Below are 16,842 nucleotides of genomic sequence, written 5' to 3' on the forward strand. Positions count from 1 at the left end.
TATTTATTAGTATTGACTATCAATTTTCGCGAATTTGTCGTTTCAATGAACTGCGTGAAAGACACAACAAACCTTGATGTTATACCAGGTTAAAGGGTTTTCTGAGGTTTTAGGTTATCAATTATACACTTGTTAATATTATTGGAAATGTATAAAAAAAAATATAGTAAATATATTAGAATGTTTATGTATATGGCATTGACATGGATATGTGCCTATTAATGTTATGAGGGGATGAGTTGAATCCCCGATGATTATATTTCAAGGTTCCATCAGCAGTTAGTTATAATAGTATTTTTTAAAAATTGTATGATTATAAAACAAAATCACTTCTATAATTAAGTTTTTTTTTTGTTTGGAACTTCCTAGTCGATTCAATTTCTAATGATGATGGATAACTGATTGGCAATATAGCATTACGAAACAATAATAGTGTAAATTGTGTTCTTAGAAATATTTAGGAAAATAATTAATAAAAAAAAAAAAAAACGCTATTAAATGGTTTAGTATACAATACGGCATAGTTAGTCTTTACGGCAGTGATTCTCTGTCAAGATGCCATTATGTTATTGAAATAAAAATATTATTATACAAATTCTCTTATTCTATTTTTAAAACTAAACATAATGCATTATAATTTTTACATTTATTATTAATAAACAAGAGTTGAAAATATTTAATATTTTTTTCATAGAATTAATATATTATTTCGGTTATAACTTGTTAGTATACAAATGTGTATATAAAATAATTCATTTGTGTTTAAAATTTAAATTCACCATTTAATATAACAACTTTCTTAGTGCGACGTTTTAGTCTACCTACTAAGCGTCTAATAAAAAATATATGTGTCTAAAATCTATAAATTACAATTTCAGAGTGATTATACGTAATTTTTAGAATAAAACAATGTTGTTCTATGGTTGAAAATCACTAGGTTAGAGTAATACGCTTTATGGGTATTTGTGGGTATTGGAATGCGTGATAGGTACTTATAAAGATCATTTTTAGAAAAAACACTTTTACTTTTATGTATTATATAGGCAGATACCTTATAATAATAATAATATTAACACTATATTTAAACTTTCTGATAGGTCTTTCGTTTTGAATTCTGAGCATTATCTTTCGCAATTTTCTACATTTGTCGATCCAATTTGAATTTTTCGTTTTTAAAGCTTTTATAATGCGAAATTATATCCTCTTAATAAATTTTAAGATTAATTTATTGGATTAAACTATTTATCAAAATTTATATATAACCGAAAGGCGAAAATACAGCAGGTAAAAAAGCTATCATCAAATGGACAAAAAAAGCTGTAACTGACAAACAATTTACAAGTTCATCTTAATTTCATGTATGAAACTATGAAAAATATATAAACTGGCGTATTATATATTATAATCAAAAGAATTTAGCTCATACAGAATTAGCATTAGCTCACTATGATATATTTTTCCTGTCCTGTTATCTCTTTAAATTACGGTCCTATTACTATGCCCATACATTTTAAAGTAAGATATTTTGGAATTTGAATTAAATCTAAACAAAGTTTTAACCATTAATTACCATATGTATCGATCGACTAAGGATTTAGATTTCGTTTTCATGGGCTAATCTTCTCCTAGATAAGTGATAAAGTTCTAAATTGAAAGTTACAGTTTTATTTTTTCAATCTTGTTAAACTACTGTAGAAATATTGACTTTAAGATTGACTATACAGGATACTTTAAAAACGTCAAACACAAATTAAGTTAAACAATTTCAAAACATTGCCCTCAACAAATTATAATATCTACTCTCTTTATAGTTATGTGTTATGTGTATAATTAATCAAAATATTTAAATATAAAAAGTGACAAAAGAAGCTAAACAGTCTTACAAACGCTTCCAGGAAGTCTCCGAACTAATTACAACTCGCTAATAATTATTTTTTACATGCCTTTAAATCCCTTTGATGTTGTGATTTATTAAACAATTAATAAAATATATATATAAAAAAAAAAATACAAAATAAAAAACAGTAAATACAGATTATAATAAACTAAGCCTAGTTTGTATCACTTTAGGTTTCTTACTCAACTTGCCTATGTATGCAAACATACAATATCATCACATAATATTATGCACATTGTGCAAATTGTGTTTTTCAAAAAAAAAATAATAATGAAACATTCTGAGCAGACGATGTATGTATTTTATCTATATATTGCTCATGTGCTATTACAATAGGTATTGTTTTTTTTTTTTTTACTTTTTAAATAATTTTCATGCTGCAACTCTACAATTTGGATATTGAATTTTAATTTTTTTAACTGGTAATTATAGGTTATCGATTTTTTTAATACTAGACAACAGTAAAATAATGACAGACATTATAAAATCATATTTTACCAAGGATTTTTTCAAGTGTCAAAAATATTTAGTTAAACCAAGCTCAAATCAGATCTGTATTTCAAATTCTACAATTTTGCTTATCTTTATTAAAATTAATTTTGGTACTTAGTTTAAAAGAAGAATGGTATATTCAAATACATTTGATCTTTATGGTTTTATTATGTTGAATGGACTACACGTAATTTGATATTTGTACATTGAACATTTAAACACATATACATTTTTCAATATAAAATAGTATGTTTATTAAGTCAGTTTAAAATTAATATTTATTCAACAAAATATGTGTGTAACGTGCTTAAATAATTATTCACATTTAATATTTATTAGGATTGGTAAAAGTAGGTATTTATACTTTTTTTTTTATAAGTACTAAAAATAATAATATTAATATAATCCTTAATTTATAAACAAATTTTATAATAATAATAATAATAATACGAAGAATGATATAATACTTAAATAGAAATGCAAATAATAATCATAATGATTATAATAACAATAATTACTGGTAAATATCAAGACAAAAATTAATCTCATTGTTAAACTACCTATATTAGGTAAAAAAAAAAAAAAAATAGTTTTATTTGTACACTAACGAACATATTCGGTTTGTATAATATAATAATATAGGAAATGGAATTGTCGCCGCACGGTTTTTACTAGTCCGATGATAGTAGCTCTTGTTCTAAATTCGAGGTAGTTTTTGTACTATTACCCGATTCGAATCCACCATCGTTACTTGATGCATAGTCATTTTCGGCTTGATCGGGATCGTCAAAACTGAAACGTAAACCACAATAAAAATCAATATTACCGTTCGTTATTTTCGTCCAAATGAGTACTACAATATTGTAAACTGTACAAAAGTCAAAAAGTAATTCCCATCTAACGTATTATATAATAATATGTATTATAACGTTATTATTGTTATTTACACGAGTTAGTAAAGATACAAAATTGACTTACGTAAATGGTTTTTGCTCGCCTCTCATTTCACATATGACGTTAGTCAATGCCATTATGTAGTTTTTTGCCAATGTCAATGTTTCCAATTTTGATAGTTTACGTCCCATTTTTACATGAGGCACTACTTCGCGCAGTTTCTACAACATAAAAGTGCAATTTTTATCGATTTATAAAGACTATGTCGATCGCATATCACTGAGCACAATTTATATCATATAATTATGGTTGATCATATTATATATTTTCTTATTTAACCTTTTTATTTTCCTGATATTTTAATATTAATTAAACCTAATAGACGAACACCTATAATAATAGTCCATTGCATTAAACCATTTTACTTTAAATCCTTGTTATTTAAATTCAAAAAAAATAAATATTTTTTCAATGATTAGTTTGGTCAGTATGACGTTTAATATTTTAATATTTATTTTTTTACCAAACTCCTTTAAATTTTTATATAGGCAAAAAATAAATCATATCTTCACTTTAAGTAGTCAAAATTGAATTTCATGAAACATTGAAAATACAACAATCTAAGCGGTAAGTAATAACCAATAATTTATAAAATGTCTATTATACAAACTGCACAGCCTACAATCACCAATTTTAGACATATGAGAAGATACTTAATAGATTTCATATTATTATATAAATCGATTACATAGTATAAGTACAATATAAAATAAAATATTAAAAAACTTCGAACGCACGGCGCTTGCATAATTACATAAATCGTCACTTAATGCAAAATATAACTGTTTATACGATGATGTAATTTAACAGTGTCCTCATTAGAAATATTTGGATATTTAGTCTAAATGTCCGATACCAAGTCATTACGATTTGAAAATCGTTACATGGTCTTCTATTTAAATATTATTATAGTCCCTGAAATTATTGGAAATTGATTGAAATTGGAGGCAATGACCCAGTTTACTCTATTTAATTCAACACCGCGAGTAATTAATTATACGTTTAACTCACACTTCTTAAGGACATAAGCTACAAACATGTGGTTTTGAACTATATATCTTCAAAATTGTTCTAAAGAAATCATTTATAGAATGCCAAATGCATGAAAATTATATAACAATTATAAAATATAACATAATAAGTGATAATATTATGTGTTTAAAAATTGTATTCCAACTATAATTAAGCTCCGTTATAACGTAAATAGTTATCCTTAAGGTTAAATTAAACAATAATTGATTATAGTGAGTTTTGATCAGCTGAATTATAAATTATAGTAATCCAAAATTAGCAAACAATTAGATTAAATAAGGTTACAGTACTCGTATAATTGAATTAAAAAAAAAGGTTTTTTGTCAACTTGGTATATTTTGGAAATATTTAATAACTTTATAATAATTAATAAAAATAATAAAAATGTTGATGTAATATGATTAAGAATGGAATTTTTGTATGTAATACGAACGAGAAAGCTCAGTTTGTTATTATTATTATTATTTTTTTTTTTTTTTTAACAAAGTTGACATATTTAAAATTTTTATCTAGTGATTGAAAACAATAGTTGATACTTGCCCAGATGAATATCGAAATTAAAATTCAAAATAGATATTATAGAAAAATTGATGATGAAGAAAAGTGGCTGAAGTAATTTTTAGGTCTTCTATTTTTTATTCGTGAAGAAGTTGAAAATGTATTTTTACTAGTTTTTAAGCTTATGAGGTACGGTAGAACAAGATAAAAATAAATAATTACCGAAAAAAATAAAACTAAAAATAGTAAACATTAAAATCATTATAATACCTATATGATACAAATTTTAGTTAATTAATTAAAATATTTAGAATAAGTTATTCAGAAATTTATATATATTATATACCTATATATATATAAATATAACTTATTACACTTATTATTTATTAACCTATTATAATTAATGGCTACTAAATATTTTTATCCCGAATTGTATTTATATATTATACTTAATGCATGTATTAAAACTTCTCTTAAAATGATGTAATGTATATATTGTTATTATTATTATTTTAATTACACTTAAATTTTCAGTTTAAAAAAAAATAATTGTTTCATAGCTTATTTCAATGATATGGTAACGTTGCGATAAAATTCGTTCTCAATAGAATTAGGTTTTTGGGTAAAATGGTGAGTTATTTTTGAATTTTAAGTGTTCTTCAACCATCAGATCAAAAAAACGTATTACGTTATCAATAAACCGATAGCCCAAAATTCTGTACAACAAAATCCAAACACCATTCTTCGGTACCTTCAGTTTTAAGTCGTGGTAGTGCTACTCGTATTAAACTGTGTCATTGCGATTACAGTAATATAATGTTCGTTATTATAGCACCGTGTAATGTGTACCTATACATCTGTAACAGCTATAAAAGTAAAGCTACACGTTTTCGAATATTTGGTTAACGGTAGACAGCATAAATGGGTCACGCCGTCAGATGGTGAAAAATAATATATAAATGTTTAAATATTATATAGGTAGCTGGTACCTGTATGAAAAAAAAAACCAAAGATAACCATATATAATATTATTCGATTTGCCATCATTGCGATAAAATATTTTTTGAAAATCGGATACATAACCATAAAGTAGTTACATCGTCATAGACCGCGAAAATCATATTTTAAACAATATTATAATATGTAATATTTTTTTGTGCGAAATACCTATTACAAGTAAAATATTTCATTTTTCTACCGAATTTCTCATATGTAGATAATCGATTTCACGGCATACCTACGTGTATTTTAATATTATAACAATTTACTCGAGTCAGTAGTCATAACCTATGGTGTGCTTATACCTCGAAAGCATCGTTTAATGAGTGCATGCGTAGTCGTTCCCGTTCGTTGCTCTCCAGCCTTCGCATGTTTCGGTCTTTGGCCGTTAACACCTCCACCGATTGCCTTTGCCGGATGCTCCTGCGACATTTTCTCGTTTTTGGTGCGGTCGGTTCGTCGCCGTCATCTTCGTCTATGCTCGTCCGTCGTTTTCGCTTGCCCGCCACGGGCCTTCGCGATTTCTCGTCAGAGCTCTCCGAATCGCCTGTATACAAAATACGACCATAAGTGCTTATAGTTTATTGCGGTTGCATAACTTGAGTTATTATACAATTAAATATATTTATTTATAATAATCGTTTTTTATTTTATTATTTATTTCACAAAGAATATTATTAATTAAAACGATAGTAGGTATTTACTATTTATAAACAATTAGGTACTTATGTGCATCCGTGGGTTTAAAATAAGTGTGGTTTGAAATTTAAATTATACAACAAAAGTCATTTAAAGTTCAAAACTAAAGTTAAACCAATTATTTAATAGTCATATATATATATACATATATACACGTATTTGTACTAGCACAAAGCACACCAAGTGTCTACCGTGGACTTTTAAAAACTTATATATAAATAATAATAGTTATATAACGGCGAAAAACCCATTATGGCATACTAAAAAATGTATTGATAATATGTATTGAGTTTTCACTAATAACAAGTATAATAAAAAAAATATAAAAAATTAAAATGCATTTCTATGGTATATTATAGATCATAGAGAAAAAATTTCCAGAATGAAAATATTAAGATTTTATAGCTCAACTGATATTTGTTCAGTTTAAAAATGTGTACCTATTTCGCTTTTGATAATAATACATTAATATTATATTGTTAGCTAGTCTTAATAAACACACTTTTAACATTTTCGTCGTCGTCTTCGGATACGTTATTATTGTCTGGGTGATAAAATGAACCGTCTTCTGTGCTAGGAGATCTTGAGTGGTCAGTTGAAACTTCAAAAGATCGTCCACGAAGTTGAAGTCCGTCTAACATGTCTTCTTCTGATTGAAGATCACTACCAGGCATAGAAATCAAATATCTGAAACATGGTTAGTTTAACAAAAATTAGAGTAGATACATTATACAGCTTAAGTTAAAAGTTTAAAACCGACTAAGTGAATTAGTGTGAACAATTTTAAATTTTAAATTTCTTTTAGTGTCTTATCATTAATTTAGCTATTAAACATATGCCTTAAATAGTAAAATGTGTAGATACCTCCGTTATGTTATTCGTGTAAATTTAATAATTTGATCAATATTTATTATTATCTACATTATGCAATTATAATTTGTTTATCTGTATTACAGTTATGATTTAAAATATTCAATTATTTAGATAACTTATTTTTGACATTTATTTTTTTTATATGAATTACTATTGATATATTTATTAAGTGTGTACATACTGAATTTTAATACTAATGACCACAAGTTTGAAAAAAGTTTACTTAGACTTGAAATCGTAAATGTAAAATAATGTATTACTTATTATTCACTACACATGTTTAAAATTTAAATCTAGATATCTACTAAATCGTATAATTGTTTAAAAATCTACATTTTGTATTCAACATAACATAATATTATTATATCCTGAAAACTGGTAGGTAATACCTATAAGTAGTTAATACTTGGTAAAGCCTTCATAATTCATATATTGGACTTGAAAATAGTATAATATATTTAAGTATATTTAAGTATTGGATAATTGATATACATTATACATGTATTTGGATGTAACTATAATTGTATTTATTAATCATACATAGGTAAATTATTCAAACCAATGATGAAGGTAAACTAAAACTTATTCTTCAATATAAATAATAAATACTAAAATACATAATATCACTTAAAATATACAATCGTTCTAAAATTTTTACTTTAATTGGGATAGTTATTCTTTTCCTATTTAATAACGAGTTATCGATAATTTATAACTAGAATTTATTATATACAAAAACAGACCTAAAACAGACCTAAAACCTTCAATTAAATTTTAAACATTAATGTATAATATACTCTAGTGATTTCCAAATTGTTTTCCTTATTACTTTATACTTAATAAAAACAACTAATTTTTTTTTGAAGTATTCATACTGGACAAATAATAAGTGGACAAAAAAAAAAAAAAAATTAATAGTCGTTATTATTGTACATTAGTACATGAATATTTCATAATATTTATATATGTATACTATCATATTATATAATAATAATCATAATAAAAAGGATGTGTATTATACATCGCTATCAATTTATTGTTGTATGAAAATGAATTACATAAAATATACGATAGAATGATCAATGTTAGAATTTAAAAAAAAAACATTATATTAATATCTTTGAAATATTTACCTTTTTCCTTTACTGTATCCCAATCGGTTGCATACTATATAGTCACGTCTCTAATCCCAAATATATTTACGAAAAAAGTTAATCTGAATTACACAGATTAATATTGATCATTTTATCTAAATTATATTACCTATATTCTTGCAAATTGACTGTGTATCTACTGGATCTACTGGATCATTGTAGTAACTCGGGCGGACAATATATTACACATATTAGGAAACATTGATATTGTAATCTATTATTGAAATGTAACTTAACCAATCAATGCCAATAAACGAAGATTTACTAAAAGGTTTAAAAATTATGTTATTAATGACTACAAATAATGATAATAGTCAATAGTATTATCTGAATAAGATTAAATTCGTTTGCGAGGCTCCAAATTACATTAATAAATAATAATACATTCAAGGTTATGTGTATTATTTCTTTTAAAGTTAGTTAATTACATTTTTTTTCTTATTGAATATATTAATAATAGTAATTATATGAATAAAATAACACAGGTAAACATTTAGTTTTAAGTATACTTTGCCTAAATAATTACATGATACCGATGATAAATTTTAATTAATGCACTCGCGTTATATGTTTATAGTATAAACACTTAAATCAAAATATTGTAAAATTATACTGGTATTTGTATAATTATTGAAGAAGTCTTCAAAATATACAATATATATCTACTGATCTGTAAGAAACTAATTTTAGGTCACTGCCTTGTAAGTATTATGAATTAAATTTTTACATTCATTCATTCATATATTTTAATTGTCTTATACAAACCTATTATTATTAATCATTATTCTATTTAAAAGTTTGTTGGCTAGTTCTTTGACTAACCGTATATATAAATCAAACATTTAAATTAACTGACAAATTTGATTTGTTAATGGTATGTATTATCGGCGTTTTTATTATATTCATATCTATCAACCACAAAAAAAAAAAAAAAAATGTTTAAAAAAAAAAAAAGTTTGACATTTTAAATATCAACTTATGTTATAAAAATGTGAAAACCTCTGTCCATTTTGAGCTTTCACATTTTATATAATTTACATTATATAATATTAATTACAGACAAAATACTTTTAATTAAGCACAGATAAAAAGATGGGCGGTCATCGTTTCCATCAAAAATGTGATTATTCTTCTACTTATATTATTGAAATGGAGTTTGAGAACCCTTTATCTATCTTCAGCTTTATCGATCATCGATATATATTAAGAACCAGGATACGCCATTTTGATAATATGCAATAGAAAAATATAAAAGTAAAAAATTTCAAGAATGACTTTTTTAAAAAAGGTACGTAACAATATTATTTGAAATAATAAATAGTTATTATGATTATATTTTTATATTATTTAGCTATTATATTTTACATTTTACCTATTTAGAAAACAAAGTCTATACAGAATTATACTATGTATAAATAATACCGTATCTAAAATAGTTACCTAATACATTTTTTTTTTTGATATTATTTGATTATTGGAAACTTATTCTGCTAAAAGTGATACCAAATTACTAAATATTTTCCGATACACATGAAAAATTATTTATTGATATTTCTTATTTGTACATTATATAAATACAGTTGTCAATGTTAATAATAGGCCTAGCAATATTTAAATGAAAACACTATAACACTATATTACTATAACATTAGATACATTTGGATACAATAATCTCACATTATTTGGACGCGTGTTTATCAACTTACAATCAAAATATTGGATAGTGACACAAGTTTATCACTGTGCAATGTTTATGCAACAGGTCAAAACTAAAAATACCTACTAGTAAGTACTACGTTTATATAGTCAACTAAGATAGCCCTTAATCGTTATAGATAAGTGTTAGGTTAATCAGAATGTTTTATGCAAATTTTTTTTTTTAATCAAATAAGACTTGCATTTCACGTATTTTCACGTTACTACTATGGTAATATTGTTGTGTTCTACGATTAGTAGTACTAGATTAAAAACAATCAAGTATAATGGTCGCAAGTATATAATTTATAAAGAAATACGCACTTGCCTTATTAGTGTGTGCAAAACGTTGATGGTTAAAAAGTGTCGATGGTCTAATTAGACTATTATAAAATACACGCTGCGTTATAGTAACAGTTCGCAATAAAATGTGTGAGACGTGAAAGAGATTGATAAATAAAAAAATATCTATTGCGGAAATGATTTTTTTTTTGCGATAGAACGTTTGATTTTTACGGTTTAGAAACGGTCGGAAAATGATTCGACCGATTTTGAACGCTTTCCCTTTAGAACCAATTCCAAGATATCGAATCGACTAACCTAAAATCAAAGAACGACAGAAAATTGAGTTTTTTCTGTATAAACTAATGTTCACGTGTCGTTGAACACGTTTCTCAACGACTGAACTTATTATAATATTGCTTAACTGCAATAAATGTAATGACTAATGAAGAAAAAACGATTTTTTCAAATTTTCTTACACTATATTAGAATTTTCTTAAATAAATTTAAAAATATTTTATTATACTTTCTAGATTTTAATTAATTGTATTATCGAATACATTATATTATATTATATATATAGGTGTATAGTATTGATATGAGTAAAAAGTAAAAAAAACAATAATAAAGCGTAAAAATATATTAAATCAATATTAGATTAAATCACCATGTATATATTGTTTTGCTTTTAATGTATTAAAGTTAGAAATATATCCATTACAAAATATACGTAAATATAATTTTTAATGTCAATATATTATTAATATATAAATAACTATAGACATTTTACACTTGAATTTATATGATACATTAAAAAAGAAAATACAAAATTCTAGATAAAAAAATGTTATTTATTATTATTATTTTATTTTTAAATCTTTTCTTTTTTTTTTTGGGTGCTTATATGTTGGAGTATATGTGTTATTATAATTCTGCTGAAGTAATGTGAAAGTTCGCGGAATTAATGCAAAAACTGTTCCAGTGGGGCCATCGGTTCAAATGAAATTAAAAGGTATAATATAATAATAAGCTAAGGAGTTTAATAGTTTAAGAAAATATTGAAAACAATATAATTACTGAGTATTGAGTACTAAGTAAATACTTACAACTTACTAGAAAACAAAACAGAAATTTTTACCACCTGAAAAGGTTCTCACTGAAAAAAACAATCATTACAACCAATACATTCCTTGGTTACGTCAAAATTAAAAAGATATACTCGTATACTATATAGGTACTTAGTTTTTATTTTAAAATCTGAATAACCTGATATATTTAAATCGCCAGTACACTATTTTTATAACCACACGATAAAATGACATTAACGCTATAAAATATTGTTATTTCGATCACGAATGAAGTTTGTAGGCAGGTATAATAGGAGCATAATATACAGTATATGACTATTTGAAGATAAAATAATAAGTACGCATTGTATGTAAATACAAATTTATCGCTGAATATAAAAGTCTAAATTTTGATAGTTCAACAGACATTATAGTGTGGATAAAATGAAAAACAGGCGGGTGAGGTATAAACCTATTTAAAATTAAAATATGTAAATATTATAATGAATAACTACAAAATAAATTATATTCATTATATTAGTTTAACCTAATTCAGGTGATATGAATATTCATATAATATATTTGATTAAAACATCAGTATAATATTAATAATAATTATAATATATACTACTTCAACAAAATAGGTACAAAACATAGAATAACATATCAAATAAACATTATTTACAAGCATATCCAATAAGCATGTACTTATGCTTTAATACTGACGACTGACGAGCTTGAGTTCATAGTAAGAAGTTATAATTACTTAATTATAAAGAAAACATTGGATAATTTGGAATTTAAAAATTAGTATGATTTTCTTATAAGATTATTTACAATAAGTGTATTTTAGACAAATTTTAAAAATTATATACTACTTATACTTAATATTATTAATGACAATATTACATAATATGAAGTCAAGCGTATTCTATAGTTAGTAATAGCATATCTAGGTACATTTATTATTTATATTGAATAAGATGAATTTTAAATTTTTTTTATTATTGTTCAATATTAGATGGAAAACGAGCATTATATTTTAATTTATATAAGTTTGAGTTCTATTTAAATCTATCAAATGGTGCTGTATATACTGTATATATTTTTTTTTATTATTTAAGTATTATTTTGTCATTTAAATACCCACCTACTAGTAAAATTGCATTTAAAGTGTAAACCACATGTTATGTTAATATCATACTCGGCAGACAAATATAATGGTATAGGTACCGTTGTTCTAATACATTCTAAGGCCATGTACGACCTTGCTTGAATAAAACAAAAAATAATAACCTATAAACATAATATTTACTAAATTGTTCATATATGTTTATTAACATCAATTATATTATTCCATATTATGATTTGTGGAAGGTTGCAAAACAACGAAAGATTATCAACTGTATTCATCAAGTTCAAAACAAAATTGCATTTCATTGGTATGATAAAACATTAAACAATATATTATTATAGACTACCTATATACCTTATACGTAAGTAAACAATACAAAAAACAAAAAATATAATAGATGCCAACTTTTTCGCGTTCGTCAAAAGATAATAAAAATATAATACGTCATAGTAAGAATAAACATAAAAATTTCTTTTTGAAAAACTACTCAATATACTGCCTCATAGACGACCTGGTTAAGTCCCATAGTCATTTTATTATAATGCTAACGCAACTTTTCAACAGATAACTGCACCTACGCTACAAGACGTATATACTATTATTAGGTACCTATTCTAATTTTTAATATATTACAAATAGATGCTATGGTCACAATACTATTCGAGAATAAATAATAATATTTTAACCTGTAATTATTTCAGTTTATGTTATAGGTACACATTTTCATTAGGTACTCGTTTCCTTGTATAAATTATATTATACGATTTACGTGACCACGTGCCACGTGGTCTAATTAATCCACACATTCGTCGACACGTGGGATTTAAACAAGATATTATACAAAGATAATTTACAGGAACAACACGATCTCGTTTGATTTAAAAGGCCTATGACCTTAATCGTTTTGTTTCTGCAGTCCCTATACAGTCATTTGGATCTAATGACCACGACACGGATAGGATATCTACTTAGAAAATATACGACTATTTTAGTCTACGTTAAGATTAAACGGAATATTATTATATAATATAAGCTAGATAATTTACTGACAAGCTTGTCATAATTTTTTTCTCTTTATTAATTATTTAGTTTATTAAGATCGCAGTGTTTGAATTTGTTCCCTACGCCATTTCAGGAGTGTCTTTTAATAAAATTACTATTTTTAAACACGATTTTTATATTATAATTTATCAAGTAGGTAATAGATTTAAATTTGAAATGTATACGAGTAGTTATTTAAAAATTTGTGAACTAATGGGATAAGAAGATATTATAAAGGCTATCGTGATTTGAAAACTATAATAGTTTATGTGAGTTTATAAAAAAATATAGACTTGTAAACAATTTCTTAGTACCTATAGTAAATACTAGATTCAGTATTACATAATAATATAATATATTATATTCTTTATTTTTCTAAAACCATTTTAATTATTATTATTATTATTATTATTATTATTTATATATTATTTGATATTTACAATATAATGGTTATAAGCTTATGGTTTTGTGCAAAATTGTATTAATACGCCTGAACATTGCATTTAAAGCTATACAGTAAAATATAATAATAATTTTAAAAATTAATGGAAAATGGTTGGAGTATTATACTACGCCATTTCAAGTGGCTATTGTGTATTACATTATTATCATAACAATTTATACTATTATTATTATTTTTATTGGTATATAGACTCAAGGTTGGGATATAAACGTAGTGTATAATTTTTTAAGCTGTGTATAACAACAAACTTAACGAATCGTTTATTACTGCAGTAATGCAGTGTAATATCGAATAGGTATATTATATGTATGAAGAGTAACAATATTTTTCAAAAACAAAATGTTATTTTGGAAAACTAGTAAATATGTTGAAATATAAATAGGTATAATATATTTTCTATACGTGTTCCGATTACGGTTATCTAGATTAGATAAAAGTACCTATATAAATAATATATTTATTAATAACATGGTGCCTAATATTAGCTTGAAGGGTTTACTCTTTACTCGTCTAGTTAATACTTATAGAATTTTTTTCAAAGATAAAATACGTTCGAGTAAAATATAGAAACGAAAACTCTTGACCGATATAGCCATACTCATACTTGCAGTCATATACCTAACTTATAATCGATTATATTTAAAAAAAAAAAAAAAACGTTTTATCACACTGCCGCCACTATCGAATAACTTATAACACGATGATATATTACGTATATCTGATGGAATAATATACATTAAGTATGTACAATGTACATATAAGTACTGTGCTATTTTATGTACCTACATAATATGCACAGTCGTAATACGGCGAGGACTGACGTTTCCAGGAAATGTCGGACACAGGTAATACCTATATATTATATTTTATATTGGCTGCCGCGGTGGCAGCGACTCGAGAGGGGTTCTTCACTGGAGACTATAACTCTTGTCACCCGTGTCGTAAATCCTTTCGCGGTCTCCCAGAGAAACATGCAAATCCACGACCGGACCGGACGGTGGTCGTGAGGCGTGGGAGGGAAGACGAAACGGGTCGGCCGACTTTGCAGCGGCAGATAAGTCTGTATAATATAGGCATATTGGTTCGTATACGTCATTATTAAGAGCCGCCCACGCTTTATTATAATAACTATCTTAAGTAGCCGACAGTGCATATTATTATTATTGCGTTATTACCTATATATATACGCAGTAATGGTTCAATGCGTGAGCTTTCCTCTCGCTACCTGCTATTTTTATACGTACGTACGATAGGCCTGACCACCGCAACAGCGGGTTCCGATAATAATAGGCAGTACCCATGTCGCGAAAACTGATCCCGTTCAATCGTCATGGAATATCGTGTACAACGTAAATCATAATAATAATTTAACCGGTTTTTTATTATTTTTTTACACATATACCTTCATAATAACCCGACGTATTGTCTGCCTCGCTAATCGACCGCCGGCGATCTCGCGGATCACGTCATATACGCAGCTCGAGATCCGATCGACAGAAATTATATCGAATCAATAAATCATCTCAAACACAATGTCATACGACAAAATTGCTTATATATTATACGTATAGAATAGGTTATATTATTTACCTTTCGTGATCGCCGATGTACCTACTGCCACTCGGTCACTGTCTTCCGGGTTCGGGTCACTAATACTGCTGCAGTATACTCGGAAGTATTTTAAACGATCGCGACTTATCGGTGGCGGACTCTCGTGCGACTTTCGTGTCCATGTGTGTGCGATCAACAACAATAATGATTATTATGACATTCGTTCAGCGGGCTCCGCACGAGCGTCGTCCGTGTACAGCGCACTATCGTTTGTAGCAACACGCGACACGCGATTTTCCGAATCGTAAAAAAATCAACGAAAATATATTATACAGATAAACGAAACCGAACGGATGTGGCGACAAAACCGCACTCGTGCGCACTGCTCAAACGCGCTTGCAAATGGCTATGGGCAGACTTTTTAGTTTTCGGCATAATATTATTATTATTATCATCATCGTCACCGTCGCTGTGTCGTCTGTGGTGGTGGTGGTGGTGGTGGTGGAGGAGGAGGAATTAAATAAACTGCAGGCGAATATATACGCTACCGTGTGCCGATGGCTGTACTCGCGGTGGTATATATAATGCGCGAGACCGCTCGCGTTTAACACTTTCTTCAGACACGGCGTTTTCCCATTGTTATTGTTGTTATACTATTACTATATATTTTTATCATTATATTTTAGGCATTACATTGTGCTATTATAAAGTGGGAGCCTCTGTGGCAGTGGTTCGAAACGGATACGCCGAAATAAACAGCCACCGTTTTAGAACGCGTAACGCTATTCTACCGTACAGCAGCGCATTTATGACAATAATGATATAATATTATGTAGGCATATAAATTATCACTATAGGCGAGATTTAGTCAAATTTTAAGGGAACTTATATTTAAGTAATTAAATAAATCGACATGATTACCCCATATACTTATTAGTTATTACCTATCAACGTTTCGAATAGTTTTTTTCCCTCGTTTCACAAATATTAGGTACCTGCCTATACATTGA

The 16,842-nt window shown here is 26.4% G+C and overlaps 1 protein-coding gene across 3 annotated transcripts; it reads right to left on the reverse strand.

The window, feature by feature from the left end:
• Nucleotides 1-2,688: 2,688 nt before the first annotated feature.
• Nucleotides 2,689-16,283, reverse strand: LOC114126717 (neurogenic differentiation factor 1-like). 3 transcript variants are annotated; one of them, XM_027990717.2, is made up of 5 exons: nt 15,872-16,283; nt 7,074-7,258; nt 6,178-6,419; nt 3,368-3,504; nt 2,689-3,181 (listed from the first exon to the last, which is right to left on the reverse strand). In XM_027990717.2, exons 2-5 carry the CDS (start codon nt 7,243-7,245, stop codon nt 3,061-3,063), a joined length of 672 nt encoding a protein of 223 aa, XP_027846518.1. In that variant the 5' UTR covers nt 7,246-7,258; nt 15,872-16,283; the 3' UTR covers nt 2,689-3,060. The 3 variants fall into 3 exon arrangements, with proteins under 3 accessions (XP_027846518.1, XP_050059088.1, XP_050059087.1); XM_050203131.1 differs by lacking the exon at nt 15,872-16,283 and adding an exon at nt 11,682-11,702; XM_050203130.1 differs by lacking the exon at nt 15,872-16,283 and adding an exon at nt 8,578-8,815.
• Nucleotides 16,284-16,842: the final 559 nt, after the last annotated feature.

This window comes from Aphis gossypii, chromosome 3, assembly GCF_020184175.1.
Source record: "Aphis gossypii isolate Hap1 chromosome 3, ASM2018417v2, whole genome shotgun sequence".
In the NCBI taxonomy this organism is placed as follows: domain Eukaryota; kingdom Metazoa; phylum Arthropoda; class Insecta; order Hemiptera; family Aphididae; genus Aphis; species Aphis gossypii.